The sequence below is a fragment of the Helobdella robusta genome (genome assembly GCF_000326865.2).
Source record: "Helobdella robusta unplaced genomic scaffold HELROscaffold_66, whole genome shotgun sequence".
Taxonomy (NCBI): domain Eukaryota; kingdom Metazoa; phylum Annelida; class Clitellata; order Rhynchobdellida; family Glossiphoniidae; genus Helobdella; species Helobdella robusta.
In genome coordinates this window covers 241,724-265,434 of record NW_008705371.1, presented here as the reverse complement: position 1 = coordinate 265,434, position 23,711 = coordinate 241,724, and the positions used below count along the sequence as shown (strand labels likewise).

The 23,711-nt window shown below is 33.8% G+C and overlaps 1 protein-coding gene across 1 annotated transcript in view; it reads left to right on the top strand.

The window, feature by feature from the left end:
- Positions 1-212: 212 nt before the first annotated feature.
- HELRODRAFT_194084 (hypothetical protein) overlaps positions 213-23,711 on the top strand; it is a gene marked incomplete at both ends in the record, with an annotated part of 32,332 nt that continues 8,833 nt past the window's right edge. The window contains 55 exons of the mRNA XM_009030221.1: positions 213-304; positions 572-792; positions 955-1,093; positions 1,177-1,286; positions 1,379-1,476; positions 2,788-2,935; positions 3,039-3,157; positions 3,268-3,514; positions 3,616-3,810; positions 3,877-3,903; positions 3,995-4,057; positions 4,138-4,197; positions 4,337-4,435; positions 4,650-4,976; positions 5,127-5,353; positions 5,413-5,673; positions 5,746-5,869; positions 5,973-6,281; positions 6,709-6,933; positions 7,020-7,243; positions 7,556-7,673; positions 7,787-7,986; positions 8,253-8,340; positions 8,435-8,722; positions 9,393-9,686; positions 10,036-10,326; positions 10,388-10,687; positions 10,749-10,873; positions 11,252-11,329; positions 11,452-11,539; positions 11,681-11,986; positions 12,244-12,537; positions 12,605-12,807; positions 12,897-12,984; positions 13,056-13,355; positions 13,792-14,085; positions 14,154-14,356; positions 14,848-14,935; positions 15,009-15,308; positions 15,404-15,697; positions 15,755-16,069; positions 16,275-16,955; positions 19,496-19,723; positions 19,813-20,263; positions 20,348-20,499; positions 20,599-20,775; positions 20,890-21,000; positions 21,139-21,351; positions 21,576-21,800; positions 21,883-22,006; positions 22,398-22,557; positions 22,630-22,689; positions 22,785-22,914; positions 23,313-23,401; positions 23,483-23,653. Coding sequence (XP_009028469.1) covers positions 213-304; positions 572-792; positions 955-1,093; positions 1,177-1,286; positions 1,379-1,476; positions 2,788-2,935; positions 3,039-3,157; positions 3,268-3,514; positions 3,616-3,810; positions 3,877-3,903; positions 3,995-4,057; positions 4,138-4,197; positions 4,337-4,435; positions 4,650-4,976; positions 5,127-5,353; positions 5,413-5,673; positions 5,746-5,869; positions 5,973-6,281; positions 6,709-6,933; positions 7,020-7,243; positions 7,556-7,673; positions 7,787-7,986; positions 8,253-8,340; positions 8,435-8,722; positions 9,393-9,686; positions 10,036-10,326; positions 10,388-10,687; positions 10,749-10,873; positions 11,252-11,329; positions 11,452-11,539; positions 11,681-11,986; positions 12,244-12,537; positions 12,605-12,807; positions 12,897-12,984; positions 13,056-13,355; positions 13,792-14,085; positions 14,154-14,356; positions 14,848-14,935; positions 15,009-15,308; positions 15,404-15,697; positions 15,755-16,069; positions 16,275-16,955; positions 19,496-19,723; positions 19,813-20,263; positions 20,348-20,499; positions 20,599-20,775; positions 20,890-21,000; positions 21,139-21,351; positions 21,576-21,800; positions 21,883-22,006; positions 22,398-22,557; positions 22,630-22,689; positions 22,785-22,914; positions 23,313-23,401; positions 23,483-23,653 — 10,842 coding nt within the window. The remainder of the gene's footprint in view (positions 305-571; positions 793-954; positions 1,094-1,176; positions 1,287-1,378; positions 1,477-2,787; positions 2,936-3,038; positions 3,158-3,267; positions 3,515-3,615; positions 3,811-3,876; positions 3,904-3,994; positions 4,058-4,137; positions 4,198-4,336; positions 4,436-4,649; positions 4,977-5,126; positions 5,354-5,412; positions 5,674-5,745; positions 5,870-5,972; positions 6,282-6,708; positions 6,934-7,019; positions 7,244-7,555; positions 7,674-7,786; positions 7,987-8,252; positions 8,341-8,434; positions 8,723-9,392; positions 9,687-10,035; positions 10,327-10,387; positions 10,688-10,748; positions 10,874-11,251; positions 11,330-11,451; positions 11,540-11,680; positions 11,987-12,243; positions 12,538-12,604; positions 12,808-12,896; positions 12,985-13,055; positions 13,356-13,791; positions 14,086-14,153; positions 14,357-14,847; positions 14,936-15,008; positions 15,309-15,403; positions 15,698-15,754; positions 16,070-16,274; positions 16,956-19,495; positions 19,724-19,812; positions 20,264-20,347; positions 20,500-20,598; positions 20,776-20,889; positions 21,001-21,138; positions 21,352-21,575; positions 21,801-21,882; positions 22,007-22,397; positions 22,558-22,629; positions 22,690-22,784; positions 22,915-23,312; positions 23,402-23,482; positions 23,654-23,711) is intronic.

Genomic DNA, 23,711 nt, shown 5'->3' with positions numbered 1-23,711 from the left:
TTGATGGATTTTTGCATTAAATCATGTTTAAAATATTTTACAATTTAAGGTGATTATTATATTAATTTTTTTGGCTTTAATTTAAAAATTCTGTCGAGTCAGCAAATGTTTATTGAAATAAATTTCACTTACTTTTAATTCTGAATGATAAGATTACAATAGAAATTATGAAACGTTGAAACTATTTGATGATGCAGCGCATAATAACGGACATGAGTGATCAGTACGAAGAAAATGTGGAGGCAGAGAGGGAACTGGCCGACAGTGCCATGTGGAAGGTCATCCAGAAAAACACATTTACAAGGTTGGAAGGTGCTTCTTGTGTTACTCCAATGCTCACAACATTCTAACTGCTTATCAAATTTATTCAATATTGGTATTATTGTTATTTTCGTTATTATTATTATATCATGGTTATTGTTGTTATTGTTTAAACTGTTAATATTAATAATATTTGAGGAAATATTATTTGGGAAAACAGGAGCGGCGAACACATAAATGACAAAAGATTTTTAATCAAGTTTTGATATGTAACATTTGAAAAATTTTAAATATTTTTATCCATATATAGATGGACAAACGAGCATTTAAAAGTTGCCAAACTTGAGATTAAGGACATGGAAAAGGATTTTGCAGACGGTTTGAAGTTGATAGCTTTGATCGAAGCTTTGTCAGGCAAAAAGTTCACAAAATACAACAAAAGACCAAGTTTTAGAACGCAAAAATTTGAAAATGTTACAATGTCGTTGAAATTTCTGGAAGAGAAAGAGGGCATCAAATTGGTGAACATAGGTTAGCTGCTGGCTCATAAATGATGTTTCAATAAATTTAATTTAATAACTGCTTCACTAAATTGATCAGATTAGACTGAATACGCTTTCGTTGGTCGTAATGGTTGTTCGAACATGATTAGTAGGATATTCATTCTCAAGACACTACATTGTAATTTTGCAGACAGTTCCGATATCGTAGACCAAAAGTTGAAGCTGATCATGGGTCTCATATGGACTCTTATTCTTCACTACTCCATCACCATGCCAGCGTGGGATGATGATAGTGGCCCATTTGGAAAAGACCAAACTCCAAAACAACGGTTGGAAACTTCAGATGTTAACATTATTCATTTAGTTTAAGATTGAAAATGTATTGATATAAAATTTAACAAATTTATGCCAGATTGCTGGCCTGGATTCAGAACAAAATTCCAGAAAAAAACATCACCAACTTCACTAGCGATTGGAACGATGGTACAGCCATAGCTGCCCTCGTAGATGCTCTTGCACCAGGTTCGTCGTAAAATCTTCCATTCATTTCTCTTTCACTTTCAAGGCAATCGATTCATAATGAAAATACAAAAATATCAAACATACGCTCTCAGGTTTATGCCCAGACTGGCACACATTGGATCCTAAAAATAAAGTACCTAACGCAAAAGAGGCAATGGATGCTGCTGAAAAATTCATGGATGTGCCACAGGTCAGCTAGCATAATTTAAACGATTTTTTATCAAAGTTGTTACGGGTCGTGTTACAATAATGAGGTGTTAATATTGCTATTGATTTTTGTTAAACTTTAAAATGTATGTTTTCGAATCGATTATGATTATATACATGGTAAATATATATAAAAAAAATTATTGTACCTACATTACGGCGATCACGTAGTTAATAATCACGGTGTTTGGTGTAGAAAATATATTGGAAATATGATATCCTATAAAAAATTGATATCCTATCTGATGGAGAGGAAGTGGTTGGTTCATTCTTGTAAAAAATAACATCAGTTTAAAAACTATATATTGTTTTCAATGCAATGACGATGATAATGAGGATGATGATGATAACGTCGATAAAAATTACTGCGGAAATTAAACGATGATGAAAATGATGATGTCAGAGATAATAGAATAGGAGCCGGATCAAAAACACACACTGAAAAAATCATGTGATGTTATATTTATGCATCTCTCGCTATTTTTTACGTCCTGATTTATTAGATTTGCAGCAAGTCCGGCGCTCTTTTAGAATTATTATCTTGCCATTCAAAAATTGTTTATAAATTTTTTTATATGGATGCGTTGAGACAATCTTTTTTATTATTTAAGTAATTAGCCAAATTGGGAAGAATATCAAAACCATTTTTAATTTTTTGTCGAACTGAGAATGAAATAACTGTTTCGCGGATTAAATTTTTTGTTTCCAAGCATTTTCTTAAAGCTTTGTTTATTATTGGTTCGAGGGTTTTCATATACGATTTTCTGGTGCCACCATACACTGGGCCGCCATAGTCTAATATCGATTTCACTCATGATCGTTAGATTGTTATTAACTGTTTCTCATGTTTCTGATGTTTTCCTATTATTATTATTAGTTTGAAACACATCATTCGGATATATAATGATACACTCAATTTTTTAAACTGAAAACCTAGTAAGCCTAATATCATACATTAAGGAAGTAAACATTTTCATTATCTGATTGCCCCGCTTTTCAAAAGATTCACAACAATGACCAAAGGCGTAAGATAGCCTATCAGTGCTAAAACGCCGCAAAACTGCAGAAGAAAAAATTTTATTGTCAGAAAATTTTATTGCTGAAGTTGTTAAAGCTATTTTGAACTGTTTCTAAATTTTTAATGATGTCTATTTTTAACTTTGAAGATAATTTTAAATTATATTAGGCAAGCTTATTTAAATCATGTTGATTATGGCAACATTTTGTTGCTCATGGTATTTAAACATAAATCAATCAACCGAAAAATAAATTTAACAATATTTTATGTAAATAGGTCATAAAACCAGAAGAAATGTGCAATCCCAACGTTGATGAACTCAGTATGATGACCTACCTCTCCAGGTTCCCCAGTGCAAAGTTGAAATCTGGAGCACCTGTCCAACAGAAGCCAAACGCTCAACGTATTAAAGCTTACGGTCCAGGTTGGGTGAAAATAATTTGATTTAAGTTAGAAATAGATGCGTTTCTAATAACTAATATGGAAAATAATTTAATCCAGTTGATTTAACCAGTTATAATTGACAGGTCTGGAACTTAATGGAAACGTAGTGGGAGCACCAGCAAGATTCATGGTCGAGACTGCTAATGCGGGTCCAGGTGAGCTAGAAGTTGTTGTTCTCAATCCAAAAAAAGCGCCAGAAAAGGTAAATATTTTTTTGCATTTTTCTTATTATCAATTTTTAATTTATTAAATTCTTTATAACATTATACTATGCAAACGAACGTTTTCAACAATTTTTTAAACACAACATAGGTTGAAATGTTTCCTAACAATGATCGAACAAAGTCCTTCAACTGTGTTTATACTCCGACTCTTGATGGCCAATACACTGTTTCTATTAAATGGGCTGGTCAACCAAGCACTAAGCAACCATATTTAGTTAACGTTGTTCCGAAAGCAAAATCTGGAGATCCAAAGAAAGTGATCGCTCAAGGACCCGGAGTTGAAAAGTCAGGAGTTCTTGTCAACAGGAAAACATATTTTGATGTCATCACTAAAGGTCTTTTAATAATTGTTTTTATATTCTTTCAAATAATGATTGACAAAATAAAACATTTAATTGATAACTTCAGCCATTTATAAACCACTTTGATTCTTCAGGCGCTGGAGTGGGAGTTGTTGACGTTGGAGTTTACGATCCACAAAACAGGCCAGTAAAAGCTATTGTAACCAAAAAATCAGATGATGTTTGGTATGTGGAATACACAGCCGAAGTTCCTGGCTTGCATTCCGTCAACGTAAATTTTGCTGGTCAGCCTATTCCAAAGAGTCCATATCCAGTCGGTGTTGGTGGAGGTTGGTCTTTATTTAGTTCAAAGAAAATAAATTATTGCTTTTTTAACAAATTTTAAAAATCTGCAGAGGGTGGTCCTCCAGTCGATGCATCCAGTTAGTATAAAATTTTAAATAAAATTTTAAATAATTAAGTAAATAAATTGATGACTACTAAAATTTATATTAACGAAATGATTTTCATTAGGACTTCCTGGAAAGCCTATTCTTGCATCTCCAAAGGACAACGCTGCCAATTCTTTGGCAACACGTAAATAATAAAAATTTCTTTAAAAATAACTAATTATTTCAAATTTATTTTTTAAATATTTACTTAAAATATACTTTCAGCTCTTAAGGCTGTCCCTGGCTCGACAGCACCAGTGGCTGAGCCAGAACAACCTCAAGCGAGTGAGTTTTAGTTTATTTTTATATTTTGTAAAAAATTTGGTGATAAATAAGCATATGTAGTAAATAAATTAGTAAATAATAGACAGTTATCTAACTTTATTATTTTAAATAAAAATGGTATTCAATAACGCAACTGCAGAGAAGCCTGTTGTTCCACTGCCTGATCAACCACAAGAAGCTGAAGCTGCCCCAGGAGTTAAACCAGTTGAACCAGCTCCAGGGGCTCCCAAACCTGCAGGTAGATAAAATTTAATTTATATATCGTATTAAATATCATGTCAATATGAAATTATATTCATCAGATAAACCTGCTGTTGCAACTCCTCAAGCTCAAATACGTAAGTTTCACTTAAACTAATGCTGTTTAGCAGAAGTAACGTAACAATTGTTTTAAATATTATTAAAATAATATTAATTTGTTTAAAAAAAATAAAATTATATTTTAAATACAGCAATTGACGCTAAAAAGTGCTGGGCAAGTGGAAGGGGTATCCAGCCAAAAGGTGTTCGTCTTGGTGATCTGGCAAGCTTTCTTATTCACACAGAAAATGCTGGAAACGCTGAACCCAGAGCTCTTGTCATGGGTCCAGGCGGTTCAGCCGTTCAAACTACTCTCAAAAAACTAGATGATGGCGTCACATATGAATGTGTATACAAACCGACAAAACCGGGTCTTCACATAATTAATGTTACTTTTGCTGGACAACAAATTCCAAAAAGTCCGTTTAAAGTCGACATTGGTCCAATGAAAAGCAGCAAAGTAGTTGCTTTTGGTCCAGGTTTAGAGTCTGGTGTGGTAAACCAACCAGCCAAATTCACTGTTCAACCAAACGGAGAAGGACCGATTGGTGGGTTGAATTTCATTTTAATATTTTCAAAATATTTTAATTATCTATAATAATATGCAATTCATTTGAACATCACTTTAGGGTTCAAAATTGAAGGACCATCTCAAGCAAAAATTGATGTAACTAAAAATCCACAGCAAACAGAAATGTACGTCACTTACTTGCCTACAGTTGCAGGGGAATATGCTGTCAGAATTTTATCAAATAACGATGATATACCAAAATCACCGTACATTGTGGACATTCGACCTGAGGGGGCACCTTTACCCGTTGCACCAAAGCCCTCAGCACAAATTGACGCTACTAAAGTAATAAATATAATTGTGCGTTATGATAGTTATTTATATAAACATTTTTTTAATCAAAGGTCGTTGCTTTCGGACCTGGTTTGGAAGCCGAAGGTAATATGGTAAACAAATGGGCGGAGTTTACTGTTGATGCAACCAAATCCGGAGGTCAAGCTCCTCTGCTTATTACGGCAACAGACAGCGATAAAAAGACTGTTGAAGTTACAATTGTTGACAACAAAAATCTTACTTTTTCATGCAAATACTTGCCAATAAAAGTTACAAAATATACAATCACTATCACTTATGGTGGAAAGCCGGTACCAAAAAGCCCATTTTTGGTCTGTTTATTTTGTTATGCCAAAAATTAATGTTTTAAACTTTATCCATGAAACATGTTTCTTGCTACTTAGGTAAATGTTAAAGATACTGGACTTGCGGCTTCAAAAGTCAAGGTCTATGGGCCTGCTATTGAAAAACCAGTTCAAGCTAAAATTCTCACTTACTTTACTATTGATTGCAAAGAAGCTGGTCCAGGTAGACTGTTCTTTAATGCAACTTTTCTTATAAAATTCAAAATGTTAAATAAGCAATTTAATATTTCTCAACATTGCTTTATCAAGTTTTGAAATAACTGCAGAAAATCTTTTAAATATTATAGGGGAACCTCAAGTTACACTGAAAAATGATAAAGGTCAACCATTGGTATTTATAAAGAAAGATCTCAAAGATCGCACCTACAGAGTTGAGTTTACAGCTCCAGTTGCTGGAATTTACAAGAGTGAAGTGACATTCGGAGGCCAACCTGTGCCAAGAAGTCCATTTAGCATTAACGTTCAGAGCGGGCCTGATGCCAGCAAGGTGAAAGTGTATGGTCCTGCACTGGAGAAACCAGTCAATGTCAATGAACCAACTCACTTCTTCGTCGATTGTAAAGAGGCAGGAGCAGGTGAAATATGTTTATTAATTTCTACTGTCTATCCAACAACAATAAAAAAAAACAGAGATGATAATGACAATTGTGGCTGTAATAATAAAATAGTTGGATTGGATAGTTAATTACATTTATCCTGATGCTGATATATGTGATATAATATATGACGTTATATAAAATAATATTTATGGTATAGAAAAATTTAACAAATATTTGCGTAAGTCTTGTGAAATTTACTTTATTTTGTGCTGATTGTTTTCAAATTAATTATTTAATTTTGTTTTACCCGTTTTTAAGCTAAGTTTAAAAAATGTAACAGTAACGCAAATTTGATCGTACAATCTTACATTGTTTTTACCAAATATTTGCAAAAAATTGCTGTTATGTGTTGAAAAAGTAAAAAATAAAATAATTTCAATTTGTATTTTTGATGACTAATAAGGTGAACCGAGGGTGGTGATAATTGGAGAAAAAGGTGGAAGTGTTCCCCTCAAACTTGTTGACCAAGGAGATCGTATTTTCAAAGTTGAATTCACAGCTCCAGTTGCTGGTGCATACAATGCCAATGTACAATTTGCCAGTGCTCCTGTCCCAAAAAGTCCTTTCCGTATAACGGCACAGGCTGCAATTGATATCAGACAAGTCTTTGTAAAAGATTTACCAGAATGTACGTACAATTTAAATAATTTAAAAAATTTCCTTAATTTATTGTTTCAAAAACGTAAAACACTAGTTAAAATAATCAATTTTCAGTTGTGCCAGTCAACAAAGAAGTCCCATTCGAAGTTGTGACGGCCGGGGCTGGTCCAGGTAAGGTGAAGGTCAATATTAAGAGTCTTTCTGGCAAGATGGTCCTAGCAAAACTGGAGGAGAAACCGGATGTCGCAACTGGAGTCAAATTTACTCCAACGGAACCTGGACCACACACAGTTGAAGTCTTCTTTGCTGATAACGCTGTTCCTAAAAGCCCATTCACGGTCAATCAAATTTTTATTACAAAATGTTTATTGGTAGATCGTATTATCATTTAATTGAATCTGTTTTAAATGTTATGTGGTAAAAAAAATTTAATTGAATTTTGTTAAATTTAGCTGAAGTTAAAAAACATGTTTTTAATTTTTTACGTGAAACCTTTTTAATCAAAACTTCATTCTAAATTGATTAAAGACTAAGATTCTACTGGTTATAAAAAGTTAATGTCAGTAACAGCTATTTTAAAATGAATGCAATAATTAATTATTATTTTATTCTTTTTTTGAATTTAACTGGTTTATTTTCATATTTTTTAGGTCACAGCTGAATCTGCAAAACCCGATAAGGTGCAAGTTTATGGACCGGCTGTTGAAAAACCAGTTTTTGTCAATGAAATCACTTATTTTATCGTTGATTTTAAAGAAGCTGGTCCAGGTAGTACACATGTAACTTTTGGTGTTATCCAAAATTTTGTTAAGTTGTTAACATTTCACAATAGACATTATAAATCACGTGTATCATTATCGTTTAACTCGTTTTAAATGAAGGCGAAGCCCAAGTTAAATTGCTGGATGAGAAAAGTGTGCCAGTTCCATTCAACTTGTTGGATCAAAAAAACAGAACTCACCGCATTGAATTTACTCCCGTGACGGTAGGAGCATATTCGGCTGTGGTTACTTACAGCGGCCAACCAGTTCCAAAGAGCCCATACAAAATTACTGTCCAGTTCAACATTGATGTGTCCAAGGTAGGCTGTTTTTAATTGAACACCATAAATAGTTCAAACCTAATTTTTAAATTATTCAAAATAACTAAATTAAAAAATAACAATAATGTCTTTACAACTGTGTTTATTAACAACTTAATCAAATACAACAATTACTCAAAACAGTCGGGTAAGCATTATTGCAAAAAAAATATTTGGCTTATTACATTCAAGTATGTTTATATGACTCATATAAAATTTAATCAAAGTTTTTAGTAAAAAAAACTTGGGTTTTTTTTGTTTGTCAGGTTAAAGTTTACGGACCAGCTATTGAGCATCCCGTACAATTGGCTCAATTGACTCACTTTATCATTGACTGCAAAGACGCTGGCCCAGGTATACGAAATGTTATAATTATGATGATATCAACGTCAATCACTATACAATATAAAAGATATATGAAAGTTTCTAAAATAAATTTAAAACTCAGGTACACCTACATTCACATTGGCAACGGAGGATGGAAGGCCAGTTCCTGCCAAATTTACTGATAACAAAGATGGAACATTCACCGTTGAATTCACTCCTGAATCTCTTACCCCAATCAGCGCTGAAGTCAAGTTTTCTGACCAGCCTGTGCCCAAGAGTCCTTTCAAGATTCAAATAAGTTCCGGATGCGACGCCGGTAAGGTTAAGGTTTATGGTCCTGCTGTAGAGAAGCCAGTGCCTGTTAAGCATGTTACTTATTTCATTATCGACTGCAAAGATGCTGGCCCAGGTTATTATTACTATTATTAAATATAAAACTGTTATTATATCATCTCTTTACAACAACAAACATTTTGATCAACAAAAATAACATAAATACTAATTGGAACTTTATTTTTTGAATTTGTATAGTTAGCTCCCTTTAAAAACAGTATCTCAAAAAAGCTTTCGAAACTAATTGAAATATCATAAATTAAGACACTATCACTTTCTTTTTTAGCAGTTTATGAACTTGAATCATACTTAGGTTGTTGTCGTTGTTGAATGTCTATTTTCTGATGCAAGTATAGTCACGAACTTTCTATGTTAACCATATTTGCACATTTGTCATCAATGCAGTTTAAACGGTTAAACAGATGGTCGGAGATCGTTAGATCATACCTATATTCCATTCACCCTTTTTTAAAGCGGGGTAGTGAGCTAAAAGCACAATCGTTTGAAAATGTACCAGACCACAAAAACAAAATTTATGTATAAAGAGTATGTATAATTCAATAATTGAACAAACATATTGTGATCAGTCGTCGACATTGTTTTAACTGCGTTGACAGCAGATTTTTCAAATTTTTGGTCAGCGAAACTTTCTAGCCAGAGTTTGTCCGCATCAGAAATTGAAAATTTGGTTAAGTGGATAAGTTTAAAAAAGATATTTTTTTAAATGGTGCGTTTTTAATTTTTAGGATCTCCAGCATATATGCTAAGTACGGAAGATGGGAAACCAGTGCCATCCAAACTTGTAGACAATAAAAATGGAACGTTCACTGTTGAGTTTGTTCCTGAATTTCTCATTCCCATAATTGCTGATGTCAAATTTTCAAACGTAGTCGTACCAAAAAGTCCATTTAAAGTTACCGTAACGAGTGGTGAAGTAGCTGAATCGAGCAAAGTGAAAGTATACGGACCGGCTGTCGAAAAACAAGTTGTTCCTAAGTTCACTACATATTTCGTCATTGACTGCAAAGAAGCATCTCCAGGTATATTTTTTATTTTTTATAATGCAGCTCTTTCAAAAACATTGCTGCTTACATGTTATTTTAGTCTATACTTTTCATTAAACTTTTGTGTCTAAAAGGTTTTACTATCCACACCACACGATACAGACATTAGGTATACATGCGCAAGCAACACATCTTACACGTATGATGGTTTTTGAATTTTGGGCAAAATGTATTTGAACCAGGTCATCGCGTAATAGCAGCGCGAGACATGACACTTGTAACGACTGAGCTAACTTGGTGATATTTAGTAACTCCATACTTATGCCGTATACGAATGTTTTTAAAATTTGCTCGCATATCTTGATTGATGAAATTATTTTAACAGGCAAACCGGAAGTGTTTTTAGTGGATGATAAACAGGCTCCAGTCCCTTTTATTCTTACCGACAATCAAGATAAGACTTTTAAGTGTGAATTTACCCCTGATAAATCAGAACCATTGACAGCTCATGTTAAATACTTTGGTCAGCCAGTACCAAAAAGTCCATTTAGAATTATTGTAGCAGGAGGAGCACCAGATTTATCAAAAGTTAAATTATCTGGACCAGCAGTTGAAGGCCCAGTTAAGTCTAACCTTCCAACCTTTTTTAACATTGATGCAAAAGAAGCCGGAAATGGTAAAATATTACTACAAAATTTTTATTTGTTTTATATTACTGGCAATTTGCTTGTTTACAGTTGGTAAACCAGAAATCGTTCTGGCAACAGAACAGGATCAAAAACCTGTAAAGTTCACCGTGAGTGACAACAAAGATGGTACTTACAAAGTTAATTTCACTCCCAAATCTATTCAACCAATTATTGCGCAAGTCAAGTTTGTGGGACAGCATGTACCAAAAAGTCCGTTGAAAGTATCAGTTGTTATGGGACCAAACGTCGATCCAACAAAGGTCAAAATATACGGACCAGCTGCTGAAGGTCCAGTCAAATCGAGCCAGCCAACATTTTTTATAGTTGACGCTAAAGAAGCTGGGCCGGGTAAAATTTACTTAATAGTTTTAATTTCACAGTTATTATAAAAAAAAAATTTATTTTGAAGGCGAACCTGAAATCATTCTTTCGACCGAAGATGGAACACCAATAAAACTGACGGTGACGGATCAGAAAGATGCCACGTTCAAAGTCGATTTCATTCCTGTTGGACATCATCCAATAACAGCACAAGTACGTTTATTTTTATTCATTTCTTGTTGGTCCTCGAGGTTGCGCAAGTCGTAAAATTTCTACGTTTGTCAGGACTGCGCAATGAAGAACATGCGCAGTTTAAATGATTAGACAATAAGTTAAGATGCATCATTTTTGTTAATTATTGTGGAGGGAAAAAAGATTTTGAAAATAACTTAATTTTCAAACATTACAAAAATTTTCCTAAACTTGCGACTGAAAACGTTTTTCAATGGTATAAATTAAAATGAATTAAATTAAAAGTATTTATCGTATCCAATTGAAATAATCACGCGTGTTTACAAAAATTGAGTTATTTAAACCAAAAATTATTAAAGTTATGTAAAAAATTAACTTATAAAATTATCTAACAATCAGGTAAAATTTGCTGAACAACAAGTTCCTAAAAGTCCATTTAAAATACCCATAGAACAAAGTCCTTCTGATGCCTCTAAAGTATTTATAAAACTGTTTTTTATTGACTTTGTTACAAGAAAATTTATTTCAATTTGATTAATTTTTTAACTTGCTTAATAAAAGTAAGTGTTAACTAATAATTTACCGCACATTAATTCTAGGTTAAATTGTATGGCCCAGCAGTTGAAGGACCGGTCAAATCTCACGAACCAACTCATTTTGTTGTTGATGCTAAAGAAGCCGGACCAGGTTTTAAACCCTGACACTTTTAAAGTTTCCAAATATTTTGAAAATACTTTTTGTATCTATTATAACCATTGAAATTTTTAAAAAATGTAACATAGTTTAAGTATAATAGGTATACAAATATTCATTAATATCTATCAAAAGGACACCCTGAAGTGAAATTGACGGTTGACGACGGCCAAAATACTCCGGTGTGCACCAAAGTCAAAGACAATCACGACGGCACCTATGTAGTTGACTTTGTTCCAGAACAAGTAGTGCCAATAACAGCCGAAGTTAAGTTTGCGGGAAATCAAGTTCCTAAAAGTCCTTTCAAAATTCCAGTTGAACTTGGCTCAGGAGTTAAGCCAGATGCATCAAAAGTTAAACTTTATGGGCCAGCTGTTGATGGACCAGTTCAGTCCAGTAAACCAACTCACTTTGTCATTGATGCCAAAGAGGCTGGACCAGGTAATTATTTGATTTTAAACTATTAATCAAATCAATTAGTTTGTATGGTTGATTAAAACTATTATTTTTTCAAAGAAAGATTTTCAAAAAAGTTTCATTCTTGATAGTCCTTAAAAATTGTTAATAACCTTAAAAACATTTATGTTATTTAAACCATCCGTTCAAAAAAAGAGATCAAACAAGTCTATCAAAAGTCCATAATTTTAATAAACTTGTTTAAATTTTTTAATAATTTTTAACATTTAAATTGAATGAAGGATTTCCTGAAGTAACCTTGACAAGCGAAAATGGAAGTTTGCTAAAACCAACTGTTACTGATAAAAAGGACGACACATATGTTGCTGAATTTGTTCCTGTTCTTGTTCAACCTATAACAGCTCAAGTCAAATATGCTGGACAACCTGTTCCAAAATCTCCATTTAAAATTTTAGTGCAGCCTTCATCTGATACCGATCCTAGCAAAGTAAAAGTTTATGGACCAGCTGTAGAGGGGCCCGTTCAAGCCAGCCAAACCACATATTTCGTTATTGACGCAAAAGAAGCAGGACCTGGTATTTGATCCATTTAAAATTAGAACTATTTTAATTTTATTAATATGATAATATGAACGTTTTAAAGGTCACCCTGATGTTGCATTGACAAGCGCTGATGGTAAAGTATTAAAACCTAAAATTATTGACAACAAAGACCACACATATACAGTCGAATTTGTTCCTGTATCTGTTGAATTAATTACTGCCTCAGTAAAGTTTGAAGGACAACCCGTACCAAAAAGCCCATTTAAAATAACCGTTAGTTCTGGAGTAACTAATCCTCTCAAGGTCAGTATATTTTATAGCAACATAAAAAAATCAACAATAAGAAAGTAGGTATAAAAAAAAACATTGAACTTATTTTAAATACTGTAAAGGTGAAATTACACGGACCGGCGGTCGAAGGTCCTGTTAAATCTCAAGAACCTACTTATTTTATCGTTGATGCCAAAGAAGCCGGCCCAGGTTTATCAACTATTTTTTGCCAATATATTTGTTTTAATGGATAATATATTAATTGTTCGATTTTTTTCTAGGTTTACCTGAAATTAAACTGGTTGCTGACAACGGAGCTACAGTACCAGCAAAAGTGAAGGACAATCATGACGGAACATACGTTGTTGACTTTGTTCCTGAAGCAGTCATCCCTATAACAGCCGAAGTCAAATTTGCAAATCAGCAAATTCCTAAGAGTCCATTCAAAATTCCAGTTGAACCTGCATCAGGAATCAAACCTGATGCGTCTAAGGTGAAACTTTTTGGACCTGCTGTTGAAGGACCAGTAAAAGCTAGCAAGCCCACATTTTTTGTTGTAGATGCTAAAGAAGCTGGCCCAGGTGAATGTTATGTTTAATGATAATTCTTAGCTAGACCGTAACCAAGATATTGATTTGCGGTGTTGTTTGGAGTTTTTCCTACACGAGGCAGCAATCAAAATAAGTTGAGTAGACGGAAATTTCTTTGCAATCGAATCCGGTTACAGGCACTTACACCACCGCGCCACTCAAACGGTATATCGTATATTATGTTTAAGAAATTGGGGGACTGAAGGCTTCTTACCCCTCTGGCTACGTTCTTTATTTAAATGTTTTTAATGATTTGTTTGCATGTTTGTTTGTTTTTATAACTTTAAATCTTTTTGAATATAATGATATAATATTTCAATTTTAATGTATAATAATTTAAAATCTATTTTAATATAATAATAATTATTATTATTATTTTATAATTGTTTGTTTATTATTTTAACATTTGATAATTTAAAAATTTTAGGTTTACCTGAAGTTTCTCTGCTTAGCGAAGATGGAACACCACTGAAACCAACAATAACAGACAATAAAGACGGCACATTTAAAGCGGATTTTGTACCAGTTTTAGTCCAGCCAATCACAGCTCAAGTTAAATTTGCTGGACAGCCGGTACCCAAAACTCCTTTCAAAATACCTGTTCATCCATCAGTAACCAGTGATGCAAGCAAGGTAAAGGTCTATGGACCCGCTGTTGACGGTCCAGTCCAGGCGCATCAGCCAACATTTTTCGTCGTTGATGCAAAAGAAGCTGGACCAGGTAGTACGAAATATATTATGACAAATTTCATCCAATTACTGATTTTTGAAAAACAAACATAAAAACAGGACAGCCTGAAGTTGCCTTGACAACAAAAGATGGCACCATAATCAAACCAAAGATCGTCGATGAACACAACAACACATACAAAGTTGAATTCGTTCCCGTATCAGGTCAACCAATCACGGCTGTCGTTAAATTTGCTGGCGCGGAAGTCCCAAGAAGTCCATTTACAATTTCAGTTTCTCCTGGAACAACCGACGTTTCAAAGGTTTCATTGTCTTATTTTTGTAATCACACACACATACTTTGTTAAATGTGTAGGCATGAGTGTGTAACTTATGTGTGTAACATTCCTTTCAACAGCCAGCATAGGGTGGTGCAATTTCAACAGCCAGTACTATGATGGTTGATGCTTCAACGTTTTTGTTCCCAAGCATTTATATTGTTTGAAATTTATAAATGTAATTTCAATGAAATGAATAAAATTAAATCTATTCATTTATTTTTTTTTACCCCTGATTTCTAGTTGTTGTTTTTTGTTGCATTAAAATTTATTTTATTAGTATTTTTCAATTTTTCTAAGCACATGATCTTTCTATTTATATTTTTCTGTGCATACATAAGTTTGTATGGGTGATCATTTTGTTTTTCAATCAAGAAAAAACTTTGTTATGAAGAAATTAATCTATTTTATATAATAAAAATATTACATGTATTATGATGTTGCTAAGAAAGTTTTAACAAAAATATCATAAATAGGTGAAACTGTTTGGTCCCGCCGTTGAAGGACCGGTCAAAACGAAGGAGCCCACGTACTTCGTCATTGACGCTAAAGAAGCTGGTCCAGGTATGGGTGTGAATTTAAATTTGAAAAGGTATGAATGTGATTTTCGAAACCATGTTACACCACACTCTATCAGGCCAGCCTGATGTGAAGTTGACTCCCGAGGGAGGAGCAGCAGTTCCGGTGAAAGTTAAAGACAACCACGACGGAACTTACCTAGCTGAGTTTGTTCCAGAAGCACTCGTTCCCTTAATTGCCGAAGTTAAATTTGCTGACCAGCAGGTTCCAAAAAGTCCTTTTAAAATTCCGGTTGAACCAGGATCCGGATTTAAACCGGATGCTTCCAAAGTAAAACTGTACGGACCAGCTGTTGAGGGACCCGTAAAATCCAACGTGCCAACATTTTTTGTTGTAGATGCAAAAGAAGCTGGACCAGGTTAACCTGAATAATAATAATAATAATGTTATGTTATGTTATGGCAACAATCAATGTATAATATATAACAGATACTACATAAAAACCTAATTTAGGTGCTCCAACCGTTAGCCTCGTTACTGAATCCGGAATTCCTTTGAAACCAATTTTATCTGACCACAAAGATAGGACTTTCAAAGTTGAGTTCATTCCAGTTTACACTCAACCAATCATATGCCAAGTTAAATACGCTGATCAACCGGTTCCAAAAACTCCTTTTAAAATTCCGGTGCTGCCAGCAGCTGGTACAGACCCATCAAAAGTTAAACTGTTTGGACCTGCCGTTGAAGGCCTTGTGAAATGTTGTGAACCGACATATTTTGTTGTTGATGCTAAAGAAGCTGGTCCTGGTACGTGTTGTTCATCACAAACTTTTTGTTTCGTTATTTTATAAACAGACAATTCAGAGTTTACACGGTCGTTTACGTTAGGTTTTCCGGAAGTGATTTTAGCCACCGAAGACAAATTGCCGGTCAAAGCCAAAGTTATTGATAACGGTGATGGCACATTCAAAGTGGAATTTGTACCCACCACCGGTAAACCAATTGTTGGCCAAGTCAAGTTTGCAGGTCAACAAATTCCAAAGAGTCCATTCAAAATTCCTGTTGAACCAGCTATTTGTGGAGCGGCAAATGTGAAAGTTTACGGACCAGCTGTGGAGCAACCCGTCAAACCTCATCAACCCACTTATTTTATGGTCAATGCTAAAGACGCTGGGCCAGGTTTGTTTGTCTGAGTTTTAAAGTGTAAAATCTTTTGCAAAACGTTTTCTTAAACAGCCCGAACGCTTAAGTTTAATTAAATGTATTTTTCTTTTATACGTGCATTGTAAATATATACATTTATTTACTATGTAATCAATAAAAACAAAGCGCAAGTTTTTTTATTTATTTTAAAGAAAATAAGCTTTAAAAATGGAAAATATAGGTAGTGTGACAGTAACTTTAGTAGAAGATGACAGCGCTCCACATCCCGAACACGTCCAGCCTCCTCAACCAACTATTCAAGGCCAGCAAGACGGCATTTTCAAAGTTGATTTCACTCCTCACACTCCTATTATTGCGCACGTGTCTTTTCAAGATAAGCCTATACTAAACAGTCCATTTAAGATTTCTTTTGTTTCGGAAATGGAAGAGCCCCAATTTGTTCCAAGCCAGGTTTTGCCTCAAGAAGCAGTTAAAGAACAAGAATTTCAACCACAACTTCAAAAACCTCTAGAAGTTCTGCCAGTTGTCGATATGACTCAGCCTCTTGCACCCCAACAGTTCCAATTTGTACCCACTCAGCAACCATATGATCAACCGCACCAACAAGCAACAGATCAACCATCGCAACAACAACCCACTCAACAACCCCCTCAACAACCTCCTCAACAACCCCCTCAACAATCCCCTCAACAACCTCTTCAACAACCCCCTCAACAACCTCCTCAACAACCTTCTCAACAACCTTCTTATCAACCTCCTCAACAACCTCCCCAACAACCTTCTGAACAACTTTCGCCTTTTCAACCTGAAAAAGTAAGAGTATATGGACCAGCGCTGGAAGGTCCAGTGTCTCCTTCAACGGGCACCTATTTTGCGGTTGACGCCAAAGATGCGGGTCCTGGTTGGTAACCTCTATCAATTTAGATTAGGAGTCAAGTGTTTTAGCTTTGCCTTTTATTTGCTTCTAATTAGTGACACAAGACTTATGCTTTTTTAATGAGATTGGTTAAAACCCAACCAAATGAATTTTGAGTTTTGTGAACTACACTTTAGATAGATAAATTTAATGCTGAATTGAAAAGTAGATAGATTTTTTTATTTTTGACTTAGAATCTCAAGGTTTTTTGCTGATAGTAGTATTTTCACGTGCGAATGCGTCCATTTACTTTTTGACTTAGAATCTCAAGGTTTTTTGCTGATAGTAGTATTTTCACGTGCGAATGCGTCCATTTACTTTTTGTTTGACATCAGCTAATGATAAAAACTTGTTACATTAGTAATCATGCTTGCTTGGTTCTTCTCATCAACTTTTGTACGTTTCACATTTTGATCAATTTTTATAGAATCATATTAACTCAGGTACAAATCTGAAAAAGTTTACATTTGCATTTGATTATCCTCATATTAGCAAACTTTTCGTCTATACAAGTTTTTGTCATGCTACATCTCGGTTTGATAAATTATTTATTTGCATTTAGATTCATTCTTTTAACTTATGCACCACTTTAACCATTTTGTATACTTTTTTTGTGATTCAAATTTCGGCAACAACCTTAAATATACGAAGCACGAATAAGTAACGAAACGTACAGTTTGCATTCCGAAGCAATTCTACCTCATAATATCACAATTTTTTAGGAATATGTGTGCCTGGTTTCTCAATTTTTTTATTTATATGAATAATTTTAGATTTTTTAATATGTAGCACCTTTTAATGTTTCAATTTTTTTCTCAATTTTCCACGATTCCATTTTTATATAAGTTAGATTTAATTATTTTTATACCTGTAAGGGTAATTTTATAAGTTATCAATATGCGCTAAAGAAATTAATTAACATTGTAGCTATAATATTAAAGTATAATCTAGCCGGTATATAAAGCAGCATAACATCTCAACATCAGAAGTATACTTTGCTGCCACTCGATGCACGCACAGCTCGTTGAAAAGTTTGTTGAATCCCCAATTAATTCAGTTTAATGTACTGAGATATTTCTCGCTTGCTGCAATACACGCCACACTGATGTTGCATAATAATTAAATAGATGCTTATTATCATACTTTATATTCATTAGAAATACGTTTATATGTTTTATAACGTACATAAAGAGGTTTTTTGGTCTAATTTAAAACCAGGTTTAGTTTTTTTTTATATATGTATTGTCATATATATATAAATATATACAAGTATGTGTGCTTATATCCATACCCACATATGCAATGCATTTACATATATACATTTGCACCTTTGAACGGTAGTTAAAATATTTCCTATTGAAAAGAACTTTAATTAAGTCTTTGAAATCCTCAGATGAAGGTTAAGTTATTAAACTTTGTGATTCAAAATATGCTGTGTTAATTGATGTCTTATTTAACACTTGTATGTAAATCTGTCGCACATTAAATATTACATGGCAGTTAAGTTTGGACGTAAATTTAACGTTTTTTGCTGTTTTTTATAATTCATTGTTTTAAATAGTAATTTTAATAACAGACTAATTTTATTTTATCCTTGGATTTCTTTTTTTTGAGTATGTGGAACAAATGTTCAAATCTTAACTTAAAGATTTTTGTATTTTTGTAATTGATATTGCTATTATGACACCTTATAACATGGCGTTTGGTGAATTCTCTCATTTTTATGTTGGCGGAGATTTAATATCTGTATAGTGTTATGTACGTTTGGCACTGTTAGTGCTTTAAGTGTCAATGATTTCGTTAGCAACAAAAACTGGTAGAAATAAACCAAATAATTTGTAGCAACCAGGTTTTAATGGATGTGGCTGCCAAATTTTCTGCCAGTTTTACTATCAATTGTTTAATTTTATGTACGAGGAATTTCTTTATAACAACTGAATTATAGCTATTGGACTTAACGTTGGTCTGATGCTCTAACGGCACCTGCGTCATGCTATCATCCACAACCAATATTCACCTCCAACCAATGCCGTCCTGTTTTCAAACAAAGCTTACAATTTGAATGCCATTTGGCAATTCCAATCTAAAACTTCATGTGTTATTTATATTTTTAATATTTAATATTTAAACAAATTCAGTGCATTTGTTACTGTTTGACAGTTTGCTTTCATTAAAATTAACATGTTGCATAATAACGAAATTTGTGAAAGTAGTCTGGTTTTTTTCTATTTGCAGTTCTTATTTCTAATGCTAAATTTTTTTTGAAATATAGGAGTAGATGCTTGAATATTTTTAAAAGTTTGTACCTCAATTTATGATGGGCTCATTGAAACTAACGCGTTAATGTTTAACTTTGTTCTAACCATCCATAAGTGCTATATTTGTACGCTAGATTAGTACAATACAATTCAAATCGGAATATAAATTAACTTACATTCTAATCAAAAACTTTACATATTTTCAGTTTTCAATTGTATATTTTACAATTTTAAAATGGCAACTACTGTCTGTCAACTACGTTGTAGGTGAACCAGCAGTTCAAGTGATCCCTCTGAAAGGTGGACCTGTGCCCGTTCAAAAGACTGACAACAAGGACGGTACTTATAGAATCGATTTCACCACTCCATCTGAAGTGGTTCCCACCATGGCCGACGTTAGGTACAATGGTACACCTGTTCCCGGCAGTCCATTCAAAATAAATGTTCAGCCTAAGTCTGAAGAACCGGCTGTTCATATACCTGATTTACCTCAAAGTATGGTGTCTTGTTTGGCGTTTTAAAAAATATGAAATATACTGGTTTATTTATTTATTAAATGGTAAAAAAAACTCTTTAAATTTCAGCGTTAACTGTTGGTCAGCCCACACCTTTCCATGTGAATGTTGCTGGAGCTAAACCAGTACCCGCCGCAGTTGAATTGATCACACCAAACGGAAGTTTAGGCCAAGCAAAAGTCATTGATACTCCCGAAGGATTCATTGGAGAAGTAGCTGCTCATGAAACTGGACCACACAAAATTGGAATAAAAATAGCAGGACAACCGATTCAAGGAAGTCCTTTTAATGTTGAGGCGGTTCCTGAATATTTGACATTCACTCCTACGAACAATGAAATTGATCCCTCAAAGGTTAAAGTTTACGGACCCGGGTTGACTGGTGGTACTACCAACAAGCCATGTGATTTTACTATTGATACAAGTGCAGCTGGGCCTGGCAATCTAGGCTTGACTATTGACGGGCCAACCGAAGCTAAAATTGAATGTTTCGACAAAGGCAACGGCGTTTTTGACGTCAGGTAAAAAATTTTCGATTTATTCAAATTTACTGTATAGCCTATTAGCTTGCATTGATAAATAATTTACCTATTTCTATTGCTTAGATATTTGCCGAACGAACCTGGAGAGTACACGATAAACGTCACATTTGAGGATCAATCTGTTCCTCATTCTCCATTCAAAGCTCAAATTAATCCTGAAATTTTGGTTGATGTTAGCAAAGTCAGAACGTTTGGTCCTGGCGTTGAACCTAAAGGTTGTTACATACACATTTGAATTAATTACATTTTGGTTGTTTACTTTGTAGTTTTTATTAAATAAATGTCCGTGAGAACATGTGAACTTTTTATTTCAGGAGTATTTTTGGATTCTGTAACCGAGTTCACTGTTGATACTGCATCCGTTCAGCCGAAGGGTTTGGGTAACGTGAAAGTCATTCTTACCAATCCATCTGGAACGCTGACAGAAGCAATTGTAATTAAGAATGAACAGGATAACACATACACTGTCTTGTACACGCCATTTGAACAAGGTTCGACCATATTTTATTTATTTAATTCGGTGGCAAACCTTTGATGGTAATTAATAATTATAGGATTAACAAAAATTGATGTCACATCCTAAATCTTATAATTAATAATTATAGGATTAACAAAAATTGATGTCACATACGATGGATTGAGAGTTCCGAGAAGTCCATTTGTAACTGATGTTCAACCCGGTTGCGATCCAACAAAAGTTAAAGTATATGGATCAGGTATTCAATCGATTAATCAATCAAACAAACAAACAATCATTTGTTCAATTCAATCAAAGTATTGATGATTTTGTAAACTGATGCATTTTTAGTGCAATCGAACGCACTAAGAATATAAATATTAAATTGAATATAAAGGAATTGTGAAAGGTGAGCCCAACAAACCACAAAAGTTCACGATCAACACAAGAAGCGCAGGAGTTGGTGGTGTTGGTCTTTCTGTGGTCGGTCCCACTGAGCCACATGTCGATTGTGTTGACAACCAGGATGGAACACTATCAGTTGAGTATCTTCCAGATTCTCCAGGAGATTATGAGATTGGTGTTACTTTTGCCGATCAACCAGTGCCAGGTTAACTTAATTTATACAAATAGTCGTAGGTAGAATTGTCAAATGTTTGTTTTGTGTTGAAATGTTTTATTTTGATAAAAATTTGACCATTCGTGTCTTTTATGTTTTAAATTCTTACAACGTCGTTATTAAAGTTTATTTCTATTTAAATTTTATATTAAAAATTAACCTAACTTAAGCTGTGTCATATTGATTAATAATTTATTTAAACTATCCACAAACAGGCAGTCCTTTCATTGTTCCAATTGTTGACCACAGTCAACCACAACAACAAATGCAGCAACCACAACAGCCCCAACAGCCAGGATTTTTTCCAGAAAGAGTGAAAGCGTTCGGACCGGGATTAAACCCACAAGGTGTTAAGAAGGATCAGAAAGCAATTTTCAGCGTAGTGACTGAACAGGCTGGCATCGCACCTCTCGAAGTTGTGGTCACTGACGTCAACTCAGGTCAGCTAATTAAAAATTTAACATCAAATAATAAAACTAATGAATTTTTCAGAAAATAAAGATGTATGTTAAAAAAATTAAGGTCAAAGAACTCCATCAAAGACAACTCAGTTGCCAAGTGGAAGTTACGATGTCGAGTATGAACCACACAACGAGGGGCCTCTGAAGGTTGATGTTCTGTATGGAGGGAAGCACGTGCCTGGCAGGTTTGTCATGCATTTATAATAATTTAATAAGTTATTATTTTATTCTAGCCGTTCTTTTTTACCAAATATGTACTAAGCAATGTTCATCTAACAAGAAAATTGCGGTGCGATTATGTCAAATAATTTTAATTTTTAAAAATTATTGTTAATTTATTGTTAAGCAGAAATTACTTTTTTAAAATTTATTTTTATTGGATAAAATATTTGAAATCGTAAATGAAGCTAAATGAAACAATTAACAAACTTAATTTGTATTAATTATTTAGGTATGTTGTAAAATTTTTTAGATGTTACATATTTGTAATAGAAGTTATAATTAGAAATATAATAATAATTGGAAGTTATAATTTAAAAAATGATAGCGTGAATTTAAAGAAAAATGATAATGCAGCCCGTTTAGTACGGTGTCGCGTCCATTTACTGATCTTTCAAAAGTTGTCGTGGGTGGTGATGGGATCAAACCTCAGGTGCCTGCCAGCTTACCTGTTGTTTTCTTCGTGGACACCCGTCAAGCAGGCCCTCATGATCTGCCTGTTGAAGTGGACGTCAAGGTAGGAACTTCATATGAACAGTAGACATCATGAACAATTTTCATTCAAACTAATATTTTATCACAATGTTAGAATCCTCAAGGAAGAGTAGTTAAGCCTGAACTTTTCCAAACCACTCCTGGAATAACTCAGGTATTCATGAAATTATGTTACTCTAAATGCCTTAATGTTGGCAATTTTTAATTAAACTTTAAATGTGAAATTAAAATGAAACTTTGAATTTGAAGGTGAAATACGTGCCTGAAGACGCCGGCGCACATCAAATTCAAGTTAAAGTTGCCAACCAAGAAGTTCCAAACTCTCCATTCAGAGTAGCTGCCGTGCCAACCGGAAATTCAGAAAATGTGGTTGTTCCGGGTAAAAATCATTTCAGAATTTTTGGTTTTATATCTAAACAAGCTATTTGTAACTTAATTTTGTCAAGAATCATATACAAGTCAAAGCGATGTTGAAATTGTTTTTATTGCTAAATGACTAATGTATCAAAAGCTGAAAATATGTTGGCTTTGAAAGTTGAGTGTAGTGCACAATAATTTTGATAAGTATTATAATAATGAAAATCATATCTAAAACATTTTGGATGCTCTTCATTAGAAAGGTTTTGATATTCTCACTCTGTGTTTTTGCAAAAAGTATTAATAGTTCAATTTATTTTATTATTTTGGATTATGAGGACGATTTGTTGAATAACTGGTTGGGTAAAATTAATTGTATTAGCTGTAAATGAAAATAACAATTCTGAATAAATTAACAAGATGTACCTGCAATGGCTCCTGCTGGCCAAATGTTTCAGTTCAAAGTTCAGAAACCAGCCACAACAGGTCTCGGAAACGTCACCTGCAAGGTCAGATGATACAAATTTACATCGTTTAAGGGTTAACCTTATTTACATAATTTCCAATAATTCAATAACATTTTTGCGTAGGTTTCAAAAGCCGGCCAACCTGGTTTCCCAGCAATTGAAGTTCCTTCAGAAGTTGTTGACAACCACGATGGCACTGTCACAATATCTTACCAAGTTCCAGAAGATGGAGTCCTTATAACGGAAGTTAAATTTGGAGGAGTGCTTGTTCCCAAAGGAAGATTCACACAAAAAGTCCGTTTAAATTCAACTAGGAAATTTACATAAAATTTATAATTGAAATTATTGATTA